General features: G+C 47.0%; 2 protein-coding genes across 2 annotated transcripts; one reads left to right on the forward strand and one right to left on the reverse strand.

Annotated features, from left to right (window-relative positions):
• On the reverse strand, positions 1–975 carry LOC101535548 (olfactory receptor 51D1). Its single transcript, XM_004590061.2, has one exon. The coding sequence runs from the start codon at positions 973–975 to the stop codon at positions 1–3; it is 975 nt and encodes a 324-aa protein (XP_004590118.2).
• Positions 976–15,422: 14,447 nt separating this feature from the next.
• TRIM68 (tripartite motif containing 68) lies at positions 15,423–20,902 on the forward strand. Its single transcript, XM_004589947.2, has 6 exons — positions 15,423–15,898; positions 17,099–17,194; positions 17,866–18,126; positions 18,492–18,514; positions 19,081–19,181; positions 19,375–20,902. The coding sequence occupies exons 1-6, from the start codon at positions 15,473–15,475 to the stop codon at positions 19,923–19,925; spliced, it is 1,458 nt and encodes a 485-aa protein (XP_004590004.2). The 5' UTR covers positions 15,423–15,472; the 3' UTR covers positions 19,926–20,902.
• The last annotated feature ends 105 nt before the right edge of the window (positions 20,903–21,007 follow it).

The following is a 21,007-nucleotide window of genomic DNA, read 5'->3' on the forward strand; positions in this document are numbered from 1 at the left end:
TCACGTGCTATCCTGTGAGAACATTTGAAGGACCCTTGAGCGAATCTCCTTGGTCTTGGCTCCATAGACAATGGGGTTGACCACAGGTGGCAGCAATAGATAGGTATTAGCCATAACCACATGGAGCAGGGAGGTGGGCCCACCCAGCCTATGTACCACTGAGAGTCCAATAAGAGGCACATAGAAGACCAGCACAGCACAAAGATGGGAGATGCAGGTGTTGAAAGCCTTGAAGGCAGCTCCCCTGGAGGACAACTCCAACACAGCTCGCAGTATAAGGATGTAGGAGAAGCCAATGAAGAGAGAGTCCACGCCCATGACTGAGAGAATGATGAAGAGTCCATAGACCACATTGACGGTGGTATCAGTACAGGACAACTTCATAATGTCTTGGTGTAGACAGAAGGAATGTGTGACAGTATGTGTTCGGCAGTATGACAAGCGCTTCAGGATGAAAGGCAGAGGGAAGAAGAAAACAAATCCCCTGGTCAGGGCAGCGAGTCCAATCTTGGCCACAGTTGGCACTGTAAGCACAGAAGCATGGCGTAATGGGTGGCAGATAGCCACAAAGCGGTCAAAAGCCATGGCCAGCAAGACAGCTGACTCCATGGCTGACAAAGCATGAATAAGGAACATCTGTGCCAGACAAACATTGAACTCAATCTCCTGGATGCCTGTCAGGAAAAGGCTGGCCATCTTAGGCATGGTGATTGATGAGAGGACAAGATCAATGGTGGAAAGCATAGCCAGGAAAAGGTACATGGGCTCATGCAGATATCTCTCTGTGCGAATAATGAGGACAATAGCCAGGTTGCCCAAGGTGGCCACAGCATACATCACACATAGTGGAAAAGCCAGCCAGAAGTGTATATCAGGACCCAGACCGGGGATACCCACCAGCAGAAAGTATGCTGGGTGGACCAGAGTTCCATTTGGAGTGGCCACAGCAGGGTCCAAAACCTGGGTCTTCTGCATTCCAAATCCAGTGTCTAAGAAAGGAAAAAGTGGAGGGGGGATCAGTTGTAGCTCAGAGGAAAGCTATAAGGAGAAAGCACTAGAGCAGTGACCATAGCACATATAAGAATTTGGTCCTTCTAATAATCCTAAATCCCAGCCTCTCTCTGCTTCTGTTCTCTCCTATCCACCTCCTTGGACAATGTGAATGTTGCCATGATCCTCCAATGTCCCAGAACCATGCAGCAGATTCTATTACTGTGCTGTTCATCTCAGTGTGTCAACGTCCACTCACAAAGCATGCAAGAATCCTTTGCTTGCAGAGCTGATATTGCTGACATTGCCCTTGGCCACTCTCCAACACAGTGCACATGCTTCCAAGGCCATTCACATTGACCCCAGTTTATTGGGTTTGGGGTGGCTATATGTTAATGCAGATTCACTCCATGGTTTCCTTGAAGATCCATTATGAGCTGGTTTAGGGCAGGAAACAGGAGCTCAGTGCAGGCCGGATTTTATGAAATATTTGTACATAAATCTGTGTGGCATTTCTCAACCTTCCTTGATGGGATAGTTCAAGTAGATGAGAAGATCACCCCCTGTCCTAGGTCCTGCTAAGGGCCAACCAGTAAATCAACATGTCTCGGAGAGGAGCCCAGAGTAGTAAATCCCTTTATCCTAGCCTAGAGAACTTCCTTTTAAATCAGAGAAAACTGGAGAAATCGGTTCCAGTGTTCTAGAGATGGGGCAGGGAAGAGTGAAGAGGCACTGTCATTTCTAGCCCAACACAGAATGGAACAGAATGTGCCTTCAGGATCTCTCAAGGCCCACTGAGCCCCGGTCCCACACTGTGCCTGCCTGGCGAGTGTCCAATACAGCTTAGACATTGGAGGAGCACGAGGCAATGCTCCTGTCGCTGCCACCCAATACCCACAGGCACACCCTCCATCACTACTGCACAGGTGTCACTTCCTTCAGTGCACATACCCCTCTGTTCTGAACCTCTGTCCTGCAATCCAGACATAGAACTGTCTTCCTCCTTGATGTTTCTACCTGCATAGCCTGTAGGCTCCTAATAAACCCCTCCAAGCTTGCACCCCACTCTGTCCCCAGTCTCAGTGGACAGTGCCAGATGGCAAGCAGCCACATCATTCAGGTCAGGGCAGCTGGCGCTATTCTCATTTCTCTGCTCTTCTACTACCAGTCGTTGCTTTTGCTTTATTAACTAGTCCATTCAGGCCTTTTCACTGTCTGACATAGCCCTGTCTCCCTCCCAGGTTCACTCTTCTACGCACTCACTCTACCCTGATTATGACGAGAATGTTCTGTCTTCAAATTCAATCTATCACAACCATCCTTCCACATCATTGCCATCTAACAGCATAACTAGAGCTGTCCGTCTCCTGCTGAGAAAACTATAAGTGATCATCCTCCCCTGCCAGACTCCACAGTCTGCACACAAGGACCTGCACAGTGTGGCTCCAATCCAATCTCTCTCTCTCTCTCTCTCTCTCTCTCTCTCTCTCTCTCTCTCTCTCTCTCTCTCTCACACACACACACACACACACACACACACACACACACACATTTTCCCTGAGTAAATTAATCCTGCCTGCCTAAGGAGCTGGAACTGGGAGTTCTGTCCCAGCACTAAGAATAGGTAAAGCTTGGAACGGGCCTCACAGAGACTTGCAGAAGTTAAGTCTATTGAAGCTAAGTCCAGGACCCCAGTACTATAATCAGCAAGGTGCAAGCTGGCGGACCTCCCCAAGCAGCCAGACTATCTAAGCAAGGGCCTGGATTCTGCTGTAGCACACCTTCCTGCCCAGCCTCTCTGTAAACTTCTCAAAGCCTGAACAAACCTCATCCAGTCTCCCTGCTCTGGGCTGTGCCTGGCACAGCATTCACCAGCAGTGCCTCTACCCCAGGGCCACCATCCATATATAGCTTCCCTGGAGGCTCAAGGGAGTGTGAGGAGTGAACAGTGACCTGGGACTGTCTCTCCACTCAGGAGCCCAAGGAAAGCTGTGACTGGACTGGACCCAAAGGGGCTGTGCTCAGTTGAGGTCAGCTGAGGATACTAATGCGAGGGCAGAGGAAAGGGGAGAAGAGGAATGGCCGGTCTGGAAGAGAGTGGCTACTGGAACAGAGGCTGGGCACGTACTAGGAAGCATATAGACAAGAATACTACTCAGCTATTAAAAAAAACAAAATGCAGTTCTTTGTGGCCAAATGGGCCAAACTGGAAACCATAATGCTAAGGGAAATGAGCCAATCCCAAAAGGTTAAATACCACATGTTTGCCTTAATTTAAGATGATATGATGTTATGTATAATATGTTATGTTATGTATGTTATATGTTGTGTATAAACTAAAATGGAAATGTCAATGAGGTGGTCACAGAAGGTGGTTAAGAACTCGCATTTACTTTTAACATATTGGTTACTCATTACTATGTCAATTAATTCCATAATGATGTAAATTTTTGCTGATGGTATGTTGGAGCTTTTAATTGATCGGGATGATACTCTGCTGGCTCTGTCTTCAGACCAGAGAGGGTATACCTAAGAAGCCGTTGAACTTGACTGGACAATAAGACGCTGGACTGTATGTTTGGTATATGCTTGCAATGGGGGAATCTCAAGTGAACTTGAACTGTGGTTATGCAACAAGGTGGAGGAATCCACCATGGTGGGAGGGGTTTGGGGAGGGGTGGGGAGAATCCAAGTACCTATGAAACTGTGTCACATAATACAATGTAATTAATGAATTAAAAATAATAAATAAATTTTAAAAAGAAAGAAAAAAAAAAAGAGAATACTGTGCTTCCATTGGTAACGCATTGTCCCAGGGCACCCAGGGCAGGGTCAGGACTGCGTCTCGCTTCTCAATGCTGCCCTCTTGTGCTCCTGTCGGGGCAGTGGTTCTGAGCCTCAAGTCTCAAGTTCAATTACCTTTTAGGCTTACTTCCTGTCCAAAGCTAGACAGGACGGTGTGGTTGCTTCAACGTGGCCACCTGTCAGGAAACAGATTGAGTGCTGACTGCTTAGTACTGGTTTGACCTTCTAAGCCTCAGTGAGATATGAAAAAAAGTAAGATTTCCCAGTAAATCTTGGTGTTCATTAGTCACAACTGAAGAGCCCTTAATAAGGAGGAGGAAACGCGTGGAAACAGTTCCACCAGAGTCAGAGGAAGAAAATGTTTGGAGAATGACGATTGGACAGCATCCCCGAAGGCTGTTGAGAACTCAGGCTGTGGAACCACTGAATATAAAAGGCTGCTGGTAACCTGGAGAACTGTGGGTTGGGGTGGTGAGGACAGAGAGTCATGAGTGAGTTGGAAAGAAACAGAGAAAGTGGCCTTCAGCAACTCCTTGTATGTGAGAGGACTGAAATGGGCAGTGCTTGAAGAATGGATAGCTCACTAGTTTTTGAAGCCAGTCTTGGGAGCTGGAAGAGAATGAATACAAGTAAAGGTCAAGAGACTGGGGTTAATGGGGAGGTTCCATGTCCTGTAGTCCTCACGTGTCTGATGAGTTCTCAACACGGTCCAGGAGGACTTCTGACTGCCCGTCCATTTGGTAACCAGGAAGTATAGCACTTGCTCCTGTACCTTCCACACCTGAAGGATCAGACCAATCCCCCCTGAATTCCAGACACGGTCATGTCTATTGGCCATAAGCATCATTCAGGCACCACAGACTCAATTCCTAACATTATTTCTAAGCTTGTCCATGTCATCATCCACTCAGCTCATCATTTCTGATCCCCAGTCTGTGGCCCAAGCCAGAAACTGAGAAGCCATCATCCCCAAACCCATGACATCTCAATACTCACAAGATCTTCCATTTGCTATATTTTGTGAATTGGGTGATTTTTTTTTCCTCTACCTCCTTTGACTTTTCTCTCACTGATGCCAAGATAACTTCTGCCTAGATCATCAAAATAGCTTATTTCCAGCTCAGCCTCACTGCAGAACTTTCCTGCCAATCCACTGTCCACACTGTGGCCAGCATAATGTCCCAAACACAAATGCATTCAGAACAACTTCCCACTGCCGTTGCAGTGGAAGCCTGAGGTTCCAGCCACCTAATCCAATTCATAAGATGCCTCTGAACCATCTCACAGCAACACTCTGTCCCCATCCCTACGTCCTACATTCTCTCTACAGCATCTCAAACATACCAACAACCCTCCCCGTCCCTGCTTCTATCTATCCTGCCCTCTCTTAATCCTCTCCTCTCACATGCATTTTTACCCACTGTAAGCAGGCTCACCCACTCCCTGCTCTGAGTGAACTCTTCGTCTCTAAGGTGTGTTTGAAATCTCTCCTTATAAGGACTTTCTTGATGACTCACTTGGAGGGAACCACTTAACTCTTTTTCCCCTCTCTCATGGATAGTATTTAATATTTGGAGCATAATAAATTTTAATTCTTTTGAGTAGAAGTTTCTATATTTTTACTGGAAGGATACTGACAAACATGTATCTTTAAAAGGGGAGGTAGCTACAACATCCTCATTTGTTAACTGTGAAGGCAGAAATAACTGGCCTTCTTGTTAATTTTCACTCACAATGCTTGTTACTACCGCTGAGATATGAAAATGCATACAGGCCCTAAGTTTTTGGTGGCATCAACAACTGCTGAAAAAAACCTCATAAATTTAGGGTTTTTTCCAAAAATTTTTCAAGCATTTTTATTATTTATTTATTTTATTATTTATTTTTATTATTTATTTCCCTTGACACAGTAATGTGAATATTATCATGCAGAACAATGTGGAACATGCTATGACTTTCATATAATAGCTTCGCCTATATTTTTATCTCAATATTTGTCACATAAAAGAAGAGGGAAAATCAACATAAACAGAATATTAAATGGTCCAAACAATAATGGAAAGTTCTTGCTAAGTATATACTCAAGTACTAGGGTTAGAGACCCTACATGACACAACCCACCTGATTCTCCCACAGGCTCTCATTACACCCCAGCTTTCTTGTATTTCTTAGATTTCTTGTATTACGTACAAATTGTGTAATGTTTCTATCAGAATAAACATGTCTTCTCAAACATTTCCACTTATTTATGATAAAAATATTGAAATCCCTTTTCTGAGTTTCTAAGAAAGAAAAACAGTACAGTATCAGTGTCTAACTATGGTCAACCCTTTATAAAACAGCATATCAGAACACCACTAGAACGTAATCCACTTAGATAACCCTTTGCTGTCGCTCCATTCCTCCACTGTTGCCAGCCTTTGGTAGCCAACATTCTGCTCTAATCTTCTCTGAGACCAACATCTCTAGATTTCACATAACAATGGGATTGTGTATTATCTCCCCTTTCACCTCCAGTTGATAAACATGATGACCTTCAGTCTGACAGACTGACTTTATTTCCTTTGGATACATACCCAGAAGTGGAATTCCTGAATCATTTGGTGGTTCTAACTTTTTGAGAAGCCTTCCCATTTTTTCCATGATGATTGCGCTGGTTTACGTCTCTACCAGCAGTGTACAAGGACTGCCTTTTCTCCACCTCTTTGCAAGCCTGCTTATCTTCAGTCTCTTGGACGATAAGCAATCTAGCTGGAGTGAGGTGATGTCGCATTGTAATACTGATTTCCATTGCTCTCATAAGTAGAGATTTTGAGTATTTTTTCATGTACCAATGGACCATTTGTACATCTTCCTTTGAAACATGTCAGGCTAATTCAGAGGCTAGATGCATAAGACAGTCCATGCCCCGTTGTATCACTCTGGTCACAAGTGTTGGTGGAAGAATCCATATTCCATAGAGCATAGTGTAAGTTAGTAGTGCTAAGTTCAGGAATAAGACCATGCTCAATGAGCAGTAACGGTATGTCCACTAGGGTGATACAATGTTATTCCTGTCATCAATGAGCTGCCAGATTATTTAATAAATTTTATTTTCTGTTTAAAATAGGTTTCTGGAACTTTCACCTCTCATTTTTAAGGCAAATCTTTGGATGGATGGCTCCTGGTTCAGTTTTCCATCTGAACCCATGGTAATGCCAGGCCAAACCCCTATAAACACATTATGCTTGGAAAAGGAAGCATGTCTTCTTTTCCAAAACTTCCTGAGTTAATCATATAATGCAATTACATAACTGAATACGAAACATTTTCCCAAATTACAGGCTACAATGGTTCCTCATCATAAAATAATAGGAAAAAAACCTTTTTTAAAAATACCTACATATTTAGCAATACAATGAAATCATTTCTGGAGAAAACGAAATTCAAAATCATACTTACCCAATCAGTGCACCATTAGGACTTCTGGGATAAAGCCTGACCTACATTTAGAAAACTTTATCCTCCCTAATGAGCAAATTAAAACTCAATATAAGAAGAAAGAAAAATAAGATAATTAACATTAAATGAATAAAGGAAAAATAGAACAGTCATAAAATCAAGAAAAATTAATTATAAAGCTGCCTTTTAAATTTTAATCTAACAGAACTTTGGTATCAAAATCACTAATAGTATTTGTTTGGTTTATTGTACAGCCAAAGCATGTAAACATCTTGCTGTTAGTTCTGTCTAACTAATAGTCACTGCTATAATATACGCCAATGTTCTGATTGCCATCATCCCTCAGCATTCATGAGATTGGTTCCAAGTCTTCCTGTAAACAGTTGCTCATGTTCCTTATATAAAATGCCAAAATATTTGCAAATAACTACACACATTCTCCCCAGACCTAAATTACCTCTTAAGTGCCTATCATAGCTGATAAAAGATAAATGCTGTGAAAATAGTTGCACTGTATTATTTAGATTATGACGAGACATTACACATTCAGTACACTATTTTCTAATATTTTTCTGTATTTTTTACAGTTATTTGTTTGAAAGGCAGGTCAAGAGAGAACGAGGAGCGGGCACAGCGTGATGGGCCAATAGCTGAATCCTCACCTTGTACACCCAGGATCCCATATGGGCGCCGGTTCTAATCCCGGCTGCTCCACTTCCCATCCAGCTCCCCGCTTGTGGCCTGGGAAAGCAGCGGAGAATGGCCTGAAGGCTTGGGATCCTGCACCCATGTGGGAGACCTGGCAGAAGCTCCTGGCTCCTGACTTCAGCGTGGCTCAGCACCTACTGTTGCAGCCACTTGGGGGATTGAACCAATGCATGTAAAAATCTCTATCTACTTCTCTCTCTGCAAATCTGTTTTTCCAATAAAAATAAATAAATCTAAGAAAGAAAGCAAGAGACGGGGCTGGTGGGGGGGAAGATGGAGCAAGAAACCAATCTTCCATTCACTGGTTCACTACTCCACAAATGTCTACAACAACAGCTAGAGCTGGGCATGCCCAAAGTCAGGTGTCCAAAAACTCTATCTGGGTCTCCTATGAGAGTGACAGGCACCCAAGTACTTGAGCCACTCTCAGCTGCCTCCTAGCCCGCACATTACCAGGAGCCTGGATTGGAAGCTGAGGCAGGACTCAATACCAGGAACCCTGGGATTGCAAAAAACAGTTTAACCCACTGCTCCATAACACCTTGTCCTCAGATACTTCCAAATCCACAGTTGTGATACCCCCCAGACTTTACTATCAGTCTACATGTATAGATGCTGCTATATTCTTATCCACATCATCTCATACTAAAACCACCCCCCCACACACATTCTCATAAGGTCTTCTGCCTCTTTCTAGTCCTTTCTTCTGCCTCTGAAGTTGCTCCCTCTTTTTCACTCCCCAGCTCCCCATCTCCTGAGGTTTGTTCACACCAACCTACAGTCATGCCAGTCCCAATGACAGCACATTCAGAAAGGCGTCCCACCTGCTCCAGGCACAATTCTTGGCACTAACATCTGAACTCACTGCCCTGTCCATCCTTGCACCTTCACAGAGAGTGGTAAAAAGGCCTACAGCTTTGCTGCTTTCAGCCCAGAGTAGATAGCGGAGAGGGGTCCCAACTTCCCCTACTCAGACACCTGTGAGGTGCCAGCCTTAACTTCTGTAAACTGAAGACACAAACAAATGAACATGCATACATACACAGCAAATACAGAAAGCAACATTGAGCATCAACTCATTCTGAAGAGATCCAAAAAGAGACTATCAGGGTAGGGCCCGGTGGCGTGGCCTAGCGGCTAAAGTCCTCACCTTGAAAGCCCCAGGATCCCATATGGGCGCCGGTTCTAATCCCGGCAGCTCCACTTCCCATCCAGCTCCCTGCTTGTGGCCTGGGAAAGCAGTCGAGGACGGCCCAATGCATTGGGACACTGCACCCGCGTGGGAGACCTGGAAGAGGTTCCAGGTTCCCGACATCGGATTGGCGCGCACTGGCCCGTTGCGGCTCACTTGGGGAGTGAATCATCGGACGGAAGATCTTCCTCTCTGTCTCTCCTCCTCTGTGTATATCTGGCTGTAACAAAATGAATAAATCTTTAAAAAAAAAAAAAAAAGAGACTATCAGGGTAGAATGAGGTCTCTGCTCTTAGCAGGTTCCCCTGCTGACTGCTACTCCACTAGCACAGACAGCAATCTCCTCCTCTCTAAGGCTTAACCTTGATATGGCTGTGGACATTCCTTCTCAGACTTGTGAGAGGAAAATCATCCAGGGGTCTCCCATTATGGTAGGTTGCACAGCACAAAGTACAGGCAGTCTCTCATCTTCCAGAAAGGCAGGCCCCAAAGGTCTACTCCAGCTGCTTCCTGACCTTTGTTCTACTAAGTCAACGCATGGACCTCTTTCCCTGCCTCTCACCCAGTTCTCTGTCACTGCTTCTCCTTTGGTGCCACAGCTCTGCTAGTATGTAGCTGCACACCATCCCACATCTAGCCACTTGCCCATTGTCCTGGTCTGTCTTGGATTCAGGGCAGAAGGTTGGATTCTGCAAAAACAGTGGCAGACTCTGTCCTAAACAGAGTCTCTTCTACACACACACACACACACACACACCCATCTGCCACTCATGGCCAAAATAGGCACTCTGAAGGCAGCTTAGGAGAAGAGCGCCTGTACTTTCAAATCCCCCTGCTTGGCCTCCCCTGGTGCATAAGAACCCTCCCTCACCCCTGCAAACCAAGGTGCCTGTCACCAGGATCCTTGAGAGGCAGTCACAGTTAGAGGCAACTACCACATCACACATGAAAAGGATCACACCCACGACAATTGTAGCTTCACAGAAACGCTAGAGAAACATAGCCAATTCGATCCTACTCTCCTTGAGAGTGAGCCTCAAGTCTCACCCATTGCTGTCAATACTGGTTTTTTAATCCGTCTTTAACAAACAGAATCCTGCTTACCCTGCTTCCAATTCAACTTCTTACTAACATGCATTCTAGGGGGGCAGCATATGATGGCTTAATTGAGTTTCCCACCTTCCACATGGGTGACTTGGATGGAATTCCAGACCCCTGGCTTTGGCCAGGCCCAGTCCTGGCTATGCAGGCATTTAGGGACTGAACCAACAGGCAGAAAATGTCACCCTCTCTTTCCCTTTCTCTATCAGTCGACCTATGTTCTGCTCTCTCAACCTTTTAAATTAATTAAATTTCAAAATAGGGGAGGCCTGGTGTGACGGCTCAATGGGCTAATCCTCCACCTGCAAGTACCAGCATCCCACATTGGCCATCACAGCCACTTAGGGAATGAACCAATGGATGGAAGATCTTCCTCTCTCTCTTCCTCTCTGTATATCCGCCTTTCCAATAAAAATAAATAAACCCTTAAAAATAATAATAAAGAGTGGAGAATCCTTACAAATAATAAATTCTTCAAATGGTGCGTCTCAATTAACCCATGTGATACAGACAACCTCCAAAACTAGCTCTGCTCACCTAAAGCACAGGGCAATCACTGATATCCAGGGGGTCAGAGAAAGAGGGCACAGCAGGAAGTCCAGTGGCTGTAATGAGTTTCTGGGGCTCCCTGAGGAGTTGGGGTAAAGGTTACTACCGGCTGAAGTTGGGATAAGAGGTACATTGTCAGCACATGTCCACCTTACTTGTGGCCTCACAGCCTTCCTTTGATTGGTCAGGATAACATGTTCTTTTTAGAAAGACAACATTTGTTTCTTTATTCGAAAGAGCTAAAGAAGAAGGACACATGGGGGCGGAGGAGACGTCCATACATTGGTTCACTCTCTAGATGGTTACAACGGCTGGGGTTGGGCCAGACCAACAGCAGGAACAAGGAGGTTTCTGCTGGTCTCCCATATGGGTGGCAGGGGCCCAAGCACTTGGCCCTCTTGCACTGCTTTCCCTAGGCCATTATCTTGCAGCTGGTTCATAAATGGAGCAACCAGGACACAAACTGGAACACATATGGGATGCTGGCATCACAGGCAGCAGCTTTACCCACTCTGCCACATGCCAATCCCAGGATACAGTATTTTTTGGAGATTTTTTTTCTTGATGGTCAAGTGTGCCCTGGTCCATCTGGGGGCTACATGCAGGTGGGGGAAGGGATACTTTCTGCCTTGGTCCTGTAAAGAAACCCCTTGAGGCAATCTTGAGCATCAAGAGGTTACCTATTGGAGGCGCAAATGACCTCGCAGCACTGGTGTTTACAACCTTGGAGGACCAACTACACCACTTCCTCAATTCAGTGAGTTAATTTTAGTTAGTGGTTGGTTAGCATCTCTCAGCTATTGTTGCTGTTTTTAATTTTTTGGATGACGGTCTGTGACCAGGGATCCACATTCTGCAGTGTCTGCTTCTAATTCCGAAAGGCAGGCTGGGACTGTCGTGACGAGACAATACCTGCAGAAGAATTACCGCGGGAGTACGCCAGGCAAACTCAGGGAGGATTTTTGTTTTGTTCAGTTGTTCCACGAGTAGGCAGTACAGGAAGCCTAGCGCCAGGAGAGGGCGCACCCGTTGCACGCACAAGCAGAATCCACAGCACCTGCGTGCCCAGTCCTGTGCTAACTGGGGTCACCGAACCACACCTGGTCTCATAAACTGCCGCGTGTAACACGGACAGCCGACAAACAGCAACCGACTAAGGCTCCTGTGCACGGCCTGAGCAACCTCATGCGGGAGTTCCGGGAGCCCTGACCCATCCCGAAAGCTTTCAGGGACTCTCAGTCCTGGAGGAGGTCAGGAAGCCCTGGAAGGCACAGGAAATATACGGAGACTCCCCGAGCCCCGTCCCGTTTCCGATTGGCTGGAGCTGTCCCGATCCTGGTCTGTGACTCCGCCAGTGGGGCGGTCCCTGGGCCCCGCCGGCCGCTGATTGGTTGTGGTCCCGGGAGCTGGGCCTGGCATCCGGGTGCGGACACCGAGGAGCGTCGGGGCGCCTGGCAGCCGTGTCCTTGACCTCTGCTTTTGGGGCAGCAGGTAAGTTCTGCACTAGTGGGGAGCCAGTTAACTTCCACGGTGCGGACCGAAAGGCCCGGGAGGGAAGTGTGTGGACAGTTAGCAGCTGTGCCTCTTGTGAAGTCAAGGGTCCTGAGAGCACCCCGTGGCCGGCGCCGACTCGCGCTGCCCACAGGACCTGGCCTGCGCCCGGTCCCTTTGCGGGTGACTGTCCCCCTCCTCCCTGTCTGGTCTGTCCTGGGGAATTTTTTCAGGCCCCACCCTCTCTGTATTCCAAAGGTACCACGAAACAAGTTAAGCATTTTATTTAAGTTTTGTCCTAGAAATTTACGTATGGTTTTAAAAATAAAGCATTTAATGATACTGAGCAGTGCTCAGTACTCACACCCAAATGACACCACTTGTAACTTGCCCAGGTTTAATTTCTTTGCAGTTCCAACTTACTGTCTCCTGGATCGCAGGATTTACATTTGGTTCTTAGGAAAACGAATGTTTGGGGCACTCTTCTTAGTGTTAATACTAGTGAACAAACACGTGAAACTTTTGTGAGAAATAAGGCAGTCGGTGTGTGGCAGGTGATGACAAAGTTACTGTGGAGGAGCAGGTGGTGTGGAGCTTAACGGGTAACATGCCCACATCCTGCTTCAGGGTGCCTGGTGTGAGTCCAGACCTCTCTCCTGACCCCAGCTCCCTGCCACTCTGCTCATCCCTGGGAGGCAGTGGTGATGGTCCCGCTGATTGCACCCACCCACCTGGAGAGCAGGCCTGAGTTTCCAGTGCCTGGAATAAACGGATTGGGATGATGTGGAATCCACAGACGGTGGTGAAGTTCATCTTGCTGTCTGGCCACATGAAGTTTTAAGCTTGGGGAAGATTTATGTAGGATGCCTGGGCTACAGTTTGTGTAGAGCTTGCGCTGAGGGTTGGGAAGCCAGAACGGGCTGTGCAGTTAATGGTTTGTGGGATTTGTGGGATCTTGGATCCCACAATTTGGCATTGATAACAGGAAGAGGAAAAACAGGAGGCAAGGGGAGGCCAGTGAGAGGGCATGACCTATTGGTACCCTGGCACAGAGCCCTGTGAGACTGACTGTCCTGCTTCCTGCAGGACTGCCTGGAACCACAGCGGTTTCTCTCTGTACATCCCTCTGGAATTTGTATGATACCTTAAAGCTATGAATGTGAAGTGATTTTGCAAAGATAGAATGATGTATTCCCAAACCAAGTCTATAAAATGAAAATCATGATTTCTACCCAGGTTTGTGAAATACACTAAAAATTGTGAAATGCTTAGAACATGACTGGCTTGTAGCATAAGTGCCATTAATATTTGCTATTAATATTTGTTATCAGTCATTTAAATTATAATAGCATCTGCAGTTTAGGTACTGTGTCCTACATCTAGCTAGCAAATGTCCTACAGCAGCAACTGCATGGTAGGCTAAGGATATAGCAGTGACCAATAAGGTTCTTTTCTCTATAGGTAATGCAGACTTGTAATGTGAGTGAATAAATATTGCAAATCAGGCCAAGAATGTGCCCTTTGCAGTTGAACTTCCCTGGCCATATGTGGCCTAGGAGCAACCTCAGACGCCTTGCTGGAGGACTGGTGTCATCTTGAGTTGTCATCAGATGAGCTTTGCTTTTATCTTCCCCAGGATGGTATTCCATCTCTGCTTCTGACATACCACTAAAGGCTGAGGAATGTGACTAGGTTAGTGCTGCAGATGTGGGCAGGGTATAGAAAAAATTATTTTCCTTATATTTTGTCTTGTAGTTGACAACATAAAGAAACAAATTGATGGGCCCAGCACAATAGCCTAGTGGCTGAATCCTTGGCCTTGCATGAACCAGGATCCCACACGGGCACTGGTTCATATCCCGGCTGCTCCACTTCCTATCCAGCTCCCTGCTTGTGGCCTGGGAAAGCAGCTGAGGATGGCCCAAAGCTTTGGGACCCTGCACCCATATGGGAAACCAGAAGATGCTTCTGACTTTGGATGGGCTCAGCTCTGGCCATTGCAGCTGTAGGACAGCTAATGGGATCTATAGGCCTAGTTCACAAACAAGGAGAGGTTCTTCCAGATAGGGGTGTGGGAACAATTGATAGGATTTGCAGAGGGGTGGTTGATTGGATCTATAGACCTAGCTTACAAAACAAAGAGATATCCCACACAGGGGTGTGGGAACAACTCCTGGGGGTCTGTGGGCAGGCATATGGAAGCTCCCATAATCTCAAGTTAATTCCCTCTCGTTGCTGATATGTAAATTCCTCAAATCCCGCTCCCTTATCCTGTGTGACCCTCGGTATATAAAAGCCCAGTGCTGCTAATCAACTTTGGCTATTGACCATCAGTCAGTAGTTCTTGTGTGTGATGATCAGCTCTGTGCACCAAGTTCATCACTGACAGCAAACAGTGGCCACTTGGAGAATGACCAGTGTCTCTCCTCTCTGTAAATCTGACTTCCCAATAATAATTTTTTAAAAAAGAAGAAGATAGAAAACAAGTTGAGCGTATGGACCATGAGCTTCAGGCATACTAGCTTTTACATCTTCAAGCGTACAAATGCACAGCTGCCACACTTGCAGACACCAACATTCATGAATATTCAAGTCCTTCATATAAAAGCAGGTGTGCAGCCTCTTTCAGTTCTTTTAATGCTTACTACAGTGTAAGTACCACGTAAATAGATGTTACTTCATAAATAAAACAGCCTAACAAGAAAAAAAGTCTTTATGTGGTTAGGTCAGACATGATTCTGTTTGAGTTATTTTGAGTCAGGTACAGAATTCAGGGATACAACCATGTCAGAGAACAAAGCTGGAGGTCTCGTGGCCATACTTTACATACTAAGATACCACATTTTATGTGAACTTTCCCAAGTTCAACAGTAACACTGAGTTCATGGAGTGCGATTGGAGTGAGAATGATCTGGTGGTAAACTCAGAAATTGTTGACCAAATGAGTGAAAACAGATCTGTATGTCCCTTCTACAGCTGGAGTTCTATGGCCCTACTGGGCCATCAGCCAGGAAAGCCAAAGCCTAGGACAAAATCAATAAGGGATCCAAAGGAAGGAATGTGGTTAAGTCATTAATTGTCCTTTCACATGATCTCTCTGTTGGATTTTTCCTCCTGATGTATTGTTTTCTTTTCCTCGGGCATCACACTTCTCACTGGTCTCCTGCTTCCCTGAGCAGGGCATCGGAAGGAGCTATGGATCCTGCAGCACTGGTGGAAGCGATGGTGGAAGAAGTGGCCTGTCCCATCTGCATGGCCTTCCTGAGGGAGCCCGTGAGCATCGAATGTGGCCACACCTTCTGCCACAGCTGTCTATCCAGACTCTGGGAGGTTCCAGGGGAATCCCAAGAAGCGGACTGCACCTGTCCTCTCTGCCGAGCTCCTGTCCAGTCAGGGAGCCTGCGACCCAACTGGCAGTTGGCCAGTGTTGTAGACAAAGTCCGCCTGCTAGGGCTACATCCAGGATTGGGGCTCAAGGGTGACACGTGTGAGCCTCACGGGGAGCAGCTAAAGATGTTCTGCAAAGAGGATAGCCTGATGATGTGTGAGATCTGCAGCCAGGCCCCAGAACATGAAGCCCACTGTGTTGTGCCCATAGAGGATGTCGCTTGGGAATATAAGGTAGGAGAAGCAGCCCGTCTCAAGAGGGGTCGTATGACCTTATATCAGATGACCACTCTCAGTCATGGTCCCTTATAACTGAAAAATCGATTCTGATTTCCAATTTCTAAGCCTCAGATTTGTCTGTAAAAGGAAGGAGTTATAGTGACTCACCCAGTGTCAAGTGGCATTGCTAGAAGTTTGCAGTTTGGGTAGCTGCCACCTTGATAGATAACAACCTCAGTCGCAGATTCATCCAGGGCTCCCAGAACTCCAGATACACTCAGTTAATCTCCCTCCATTTCTCAAAATCAGAATCATCTTGGACTCAGCCATAAGCCAGGTTTGGATGGAGGATTTTGGGGGACAGGGGAGGGCAGAGGAAGTTGAAGGGAAGGAAATCAAAGAAGGTCATGAACGCTAACAAAGGTATATCTGTGTTAGATGCCACAAGCCTACAGGTGTTGGGGTTCACAGAAATTCAATCTCTAGGGCTGATAAGCAAGCTCTTGACAAGAGATAGCTAGATGAGGACGGGGGAGAGGCCCTGTGTGTGTAATCTGAGAGTTAAGGGCTGAGTAATTCCCAGCTGAATGACTTTGGGTGGGGCATTAGTAAGCTTCATTTTACTTAGCTGCAACATAAGGATAGCACCAGTCTCAAGGAATGAGATTGAATGGGTATGAATGTACATGTAGTGCTTAAGCTGCATCCAGGTCTGAGTAAATCCTGAGTAAAATGGTTACTTTGGTCAAAATTAAAAGTATTTTCAAGATACGCTTTCAAATAGAAAAACTGCATTCCTGTTCTAGAAAGGAATATGTGTTTGATGCCCCCTGGGTCTTGCTGAAACAGAAGTTCTCATTCGGTTGGGTAGGGGAAGGTCTAGGATGACCTTTCTTTCTTTCATTCTGGCATGCCATTCTTTAGTAAGGAAATCCTTATAACTGTAACATTACAAAGTTAAGTTTAGGCAACATCCCCTCTAAGAGTTACTCTCCCAAGAAGGCCCATTTCTTACCTGCTCCTTAGTAGTACTTATGCTGCTGGTTGGCCTGATGCATATTTTGAATGGCAGGATCTAGGGAAACCTTGCCCCAACACCTCTTCCCACCAGCTGCCTGAGGGACACACATTCTCCCATCAGTGCCAACACTAGGAAACTTTCATCAGCCTGCACAGCCTGAGCTGGCCCCGTCAGGTTGTATTTGTCTCTTGCAGTGGAAACTCCACGAGGCTCTGGAACATCTGAGGAAGGAACAGGAGGAAGCCTGGAAGCTGGAAGTCAGTGAGCGGAAGCAGGCTGCCGACTGGAAGGCAGGTTCTCCCCAGAGGAGCTTGTGTTGTTGTCCCTGTGTTGTCCTGGAGCTGTGCCTGGGAGCTTCCTTCCGGAAGGGGGGGCACTTACCTTTAGAGAGGCCGAGTTCTCGTTGGAAAGGAAAAATGCAGGCCTCGCCATTAACTCTCGGGAACATGGCCTGCTCCATGCTGGTAAAGCGGCGGCCCTGCTGCACTTTCCCCACCTGGTTCACAGCTGCCAGAAGTTCAGTTACTAAACTGTTGGAAAATCACCTGTGAAACAAATTTGAGGCTAGGGACTACCAAACTCAGATGAATGGATCATCAAATCTAAAACAGGTTGAACAGATACACAACCAACAAGAAGCGAAGCCGTCTACGCATGTTAAGTCACACCGCTTCCTAGACTGGTGTGATCCATTGGGCCATTAGTCTGAAAACTGAAAATGGTTCAGAGCAGGTAGTGCTAAAGTAACATCGTAGCCCCTACCAGAGTCACCAAGAATGCAAATAGGGGCCCAAAAGCATGCGCTGGACTGTGGGAGCAGAGGGAGAAAAAACCACACTCTACCTTTGCCTCAACAGTACTTGGCACAGAGTCATTCATGTGTGTGTTTTCTTACATCCTCAATCCTGGGCGACACTTGACCCTCAAGATAGTAGTGCTGATTCCAATGTTGACTTTGTAGATACAGGTGAAAACCCAGAAGCAGAATATCATGTGGGAATTTGAGAAATATCAGCAGTTACTACAGGAGAAACAGCCACCAGGTCCCTGTCTGGAAGAGGAGTTAGCTGCAGCTCTGGCCAGCCTAGAGCAGGAGAAAGGGGAGACCATGGAGAAACTGGAGCAGAATTATGAAAAGCTCACCCAGCAGAGCCGAGTCCTAGGGAGGATGATTGCGGAGCTGGAGGAGAGGGCTCAGAGGCCCATCCGCTGGATGCTGCTGGTAAGTAGCAGGTGTCTGTGGGGAGCCTGCATGAGAACCCCCCCCCAAAGACCTCCCGGTTAGAGGGCTGGCTATTGATGGGCCTTTCAGCACTCTGTCCAGTACATGTGTAAGGGTACCCCTCGCACACACAGCACCTCCTCTCCTGCCCTGGTTGTCCTGGTCTGTGGCAGCCTTATAGGTCAGGCAGCAAGTGGGCAGTTTGGCTTCTGTCTAGTCCCTCTGCTTCTGCTAGATGCCCTTCTGCATGGCTTCTCTCCAGTCTTTGGATCTGACCCCCTCCCCTGTGAGAAGCCAGAGTTCAGGGTCCACCGGGACCTGTGAGGAATAGTACATCTCATGTGTTGCTGTTTTTCTCCTTGCAGGGTATTCAGGAAGTCTTAAACAGGTAGGTGCCCATCCTCGGAACCTCCATCTATGCAAGGAGGAGTGGGGCCTTCTGGCCAGAGCCAGAAGCAAGAAGAACATAGAGCCAGTAACTACAGAAAAACAGCTACAAGTGCCCAGACTCCCCCTTCCCCCCACCTCCATTGTTTTGGCAAAAGAAGCTATGTTGACCTTTCTGTTGACTTCATGGAACATGATCAGATTCATTTAGGGGATGGCCAATAAAAATGGGAGGGAAAGTGACCACGTCAGCAGTTTCCAGTAGCTCACCCAAGGACAGGAAAGACTGCCTTAAGGCCCGCAGCTCAGAGTGGCAGCCCTTTGCCCTCTGTGGCATGCCCCTTCCTTTCCCCATGTCAGACACACGCATCCCCTCCCCACAGCACCGGGATGTGAATGTTCTCACCTCTGGGTCACAATTTAAGGCTCTACCACATAATCACCCACATCTCTACTTGGGTGAGGAGGGATACCCCACTACCTCCCCAACCAAGCCCCTCTTCCCTGTACTAAGAGCAAGCCCATGTGGCCAGACTTTTGACCTCAAGACTCACCCTCCTCTGCCAGGAGCAAGTCTTGGAGCCTTCAGAAGCCAGAACTGGTCTCCTTGGAGCTGCGGACGGGTCGCTGTGTGCCAGGGCTGAGAGAGATCCTCAAGACATATGCAGGTAGTGGGTGCTGGGGGTGGCTGTGATGGGCAGCGGGAGGGACCCCTGTCAGTGAAATAAAGTGATTCAGTGCCCTCTGCATGCTCTAGTGTCCCCACCACCCACCATCATAAGAATTCTGTGCTTGTTTGCCAGGCAGACCTCACCTGGTCCCTGGCTCTCTATGTGGCCAATCATGGCTTTCTTTCCTCAGCTGACGTGCGCTTGGATCCAAATACTGCTTACTCCTACCTCGTTGTGTCTGAGGATAGGAAGCGCGTGCACTATGGAGACACCAAACAGAATGTGCCTGACAATCCGGAGCGATTTTACCGCTACAATGTTGTCCTTGGCAGTCAGTGCCTCTCTTCTGGCCGGCACTACTGGGAGGTGGAGGTGGGAGACCGTTCTGAATGGGGCCTGGGAGTGTGTAAGGAGAATGTAGACCGGAAGGAGGAGGTCTACTTATCCCCCGACTATGGATTCTGGGTGATAAGGCTAAGGAATGGAAATGAGTACCGGGCAGGCACCAATGAATACCCTCTCCTCTCCTTGCCAGTCCCTCCACGCAGGGTGGGAGTCTTTCTGGATTATGAGGCTCATGATGTCTCCTTCTACAATGTGACTGATGGTGGCGCCCACATTTTCACTTTCCCCCATGCTTCCTTCCCGGGGCGCCTCTTGCCCTTTTTCAGTCCTTGCTACAGCATTGGAGCCAATAACAGTGCTCCCTTGGTGATCTGCTCCCTGGAGAAAGAAGACTAAGGAAGCCACCATCCTCATCACAGCCTGCAGAGGTCCCAGAGGAGCCTGCCACTGGAGCCACACTGAGCCTAGAACCCAGGGATCCCTCTGCCTGAACCAGTACTCTCTTGCTCCCAGGACCAAGTGTAGCACTAAATCACACACATATGGAATCTAAATGAGCATGGCACCCCCATCAGGAGGATGTGTCAGGGCTGGTGACAAGGAGCAGAGTGATCCTTCAATAACATGTTGATATGAGACTCGAGGCTCTGTCCCTTCTGTAGCTCATGTCCCTCAGGTTCCTCGCAATTAAATCAGAAAGGCTGGGGCAATGGCTACAGTCTTCAGGAAACCTGGATAAAGTTTACAACCAGCTGGAGGAGTGTCATCCCTGCACTTGCTGAGGCCAGTAAGAGACTGCCACAGCGCAGATTGCTGGGCAACCTGCAAAGGAGTCCACTCAGTTCTCTGTGCTCCTGGCTGGAGAATTGCAGTGCAGCCCAGGCCCCCGGCTATCATCAGGATAAGGCTAAGTGTCAGGTGCAAACAACTTGTGAGCCTTAGATATTATTTTCATTTTGTAGAAGATCCTGAACTGACTGATGAAGCAAGTCACTTCTTACAAAGCCTTTGAAGATAAGTTTATAAAGACACAAGGCACTTTCCACATTGAAATGAACAAAATGAACAGATTCACTTCCTAGGTTATATATCTGCATATCATTCATGCCATTGGGGTCTGAAATATCTCACATGTTCAGCCATATTGAATTATCTTCATTAGAAAATAGATGTAACAAATCAGCATAAAACAGCATAGTTGCCTACCTCACCATTGTGAAGATCCCAGTTCCATCCCATACTTTGATCCTATCTCAGGAATACAAGAAGGCAAACCATGGATTCTCCCTGTGGTAAATTCCCCAGCAGCCTGGACACAGCCAGCATCCTCAGGGCCTGTTCCTTAGGGCCTCTGATCCTGAGCCCTTAGGTGCCCACCACAACAGTAGTGAAGTGTGCATGTGATTTTGTATGTCTTTGGTTTGAAGCAGGAACTATGATCTCAGGGTAGAAAACAGATCATGAAAAGGGGAAAAAGT

Source organism: Ochotona princeps, chromosome 4, assembly GCF_030435755.1.
Source record: "Ochotona princeps isolate mOchPri1 chromosome 4, mOchPri1.hap1, whole genome shotgun sequence".
Lineage (NCBI taxonomy): Eukaryota > Metazoa > Chordata > Mammalia > Lagomorpha > Ochotonidae > Ochotona > Ochotona princeps.

Coding starts and splice junctions, on each gene's coding strand:
- TRIM68 (XM_004589947.2), top strand. CDS start 15,473: ATGGATCCTGCAGCACTGGTGGAAGCGATGGTGGAAGAAGTGGCCTGT. Junction 15,899..17,098: donor ATGTCGCTTGGGAATATAAG/GTAGGAGAAGCA, acceptor TGTCTCTTGCAG/TGGAAACTCCACGAGGCTCT. Junction 18,515..19,080: donor ATTCAGGAAGTCTTAAACAG/GTAGGTGCCCAT, acceptor CTCCTCTGCCAG/GAGCAAGTCTTGGAGCCTTC.
- LOC101535548 (XM_004590061.2), bottom strand. CDS start 975: ATGCAGAAGACCCAGGTTTTGGACCCTGCTGTGGCCACTCCAAATGGA.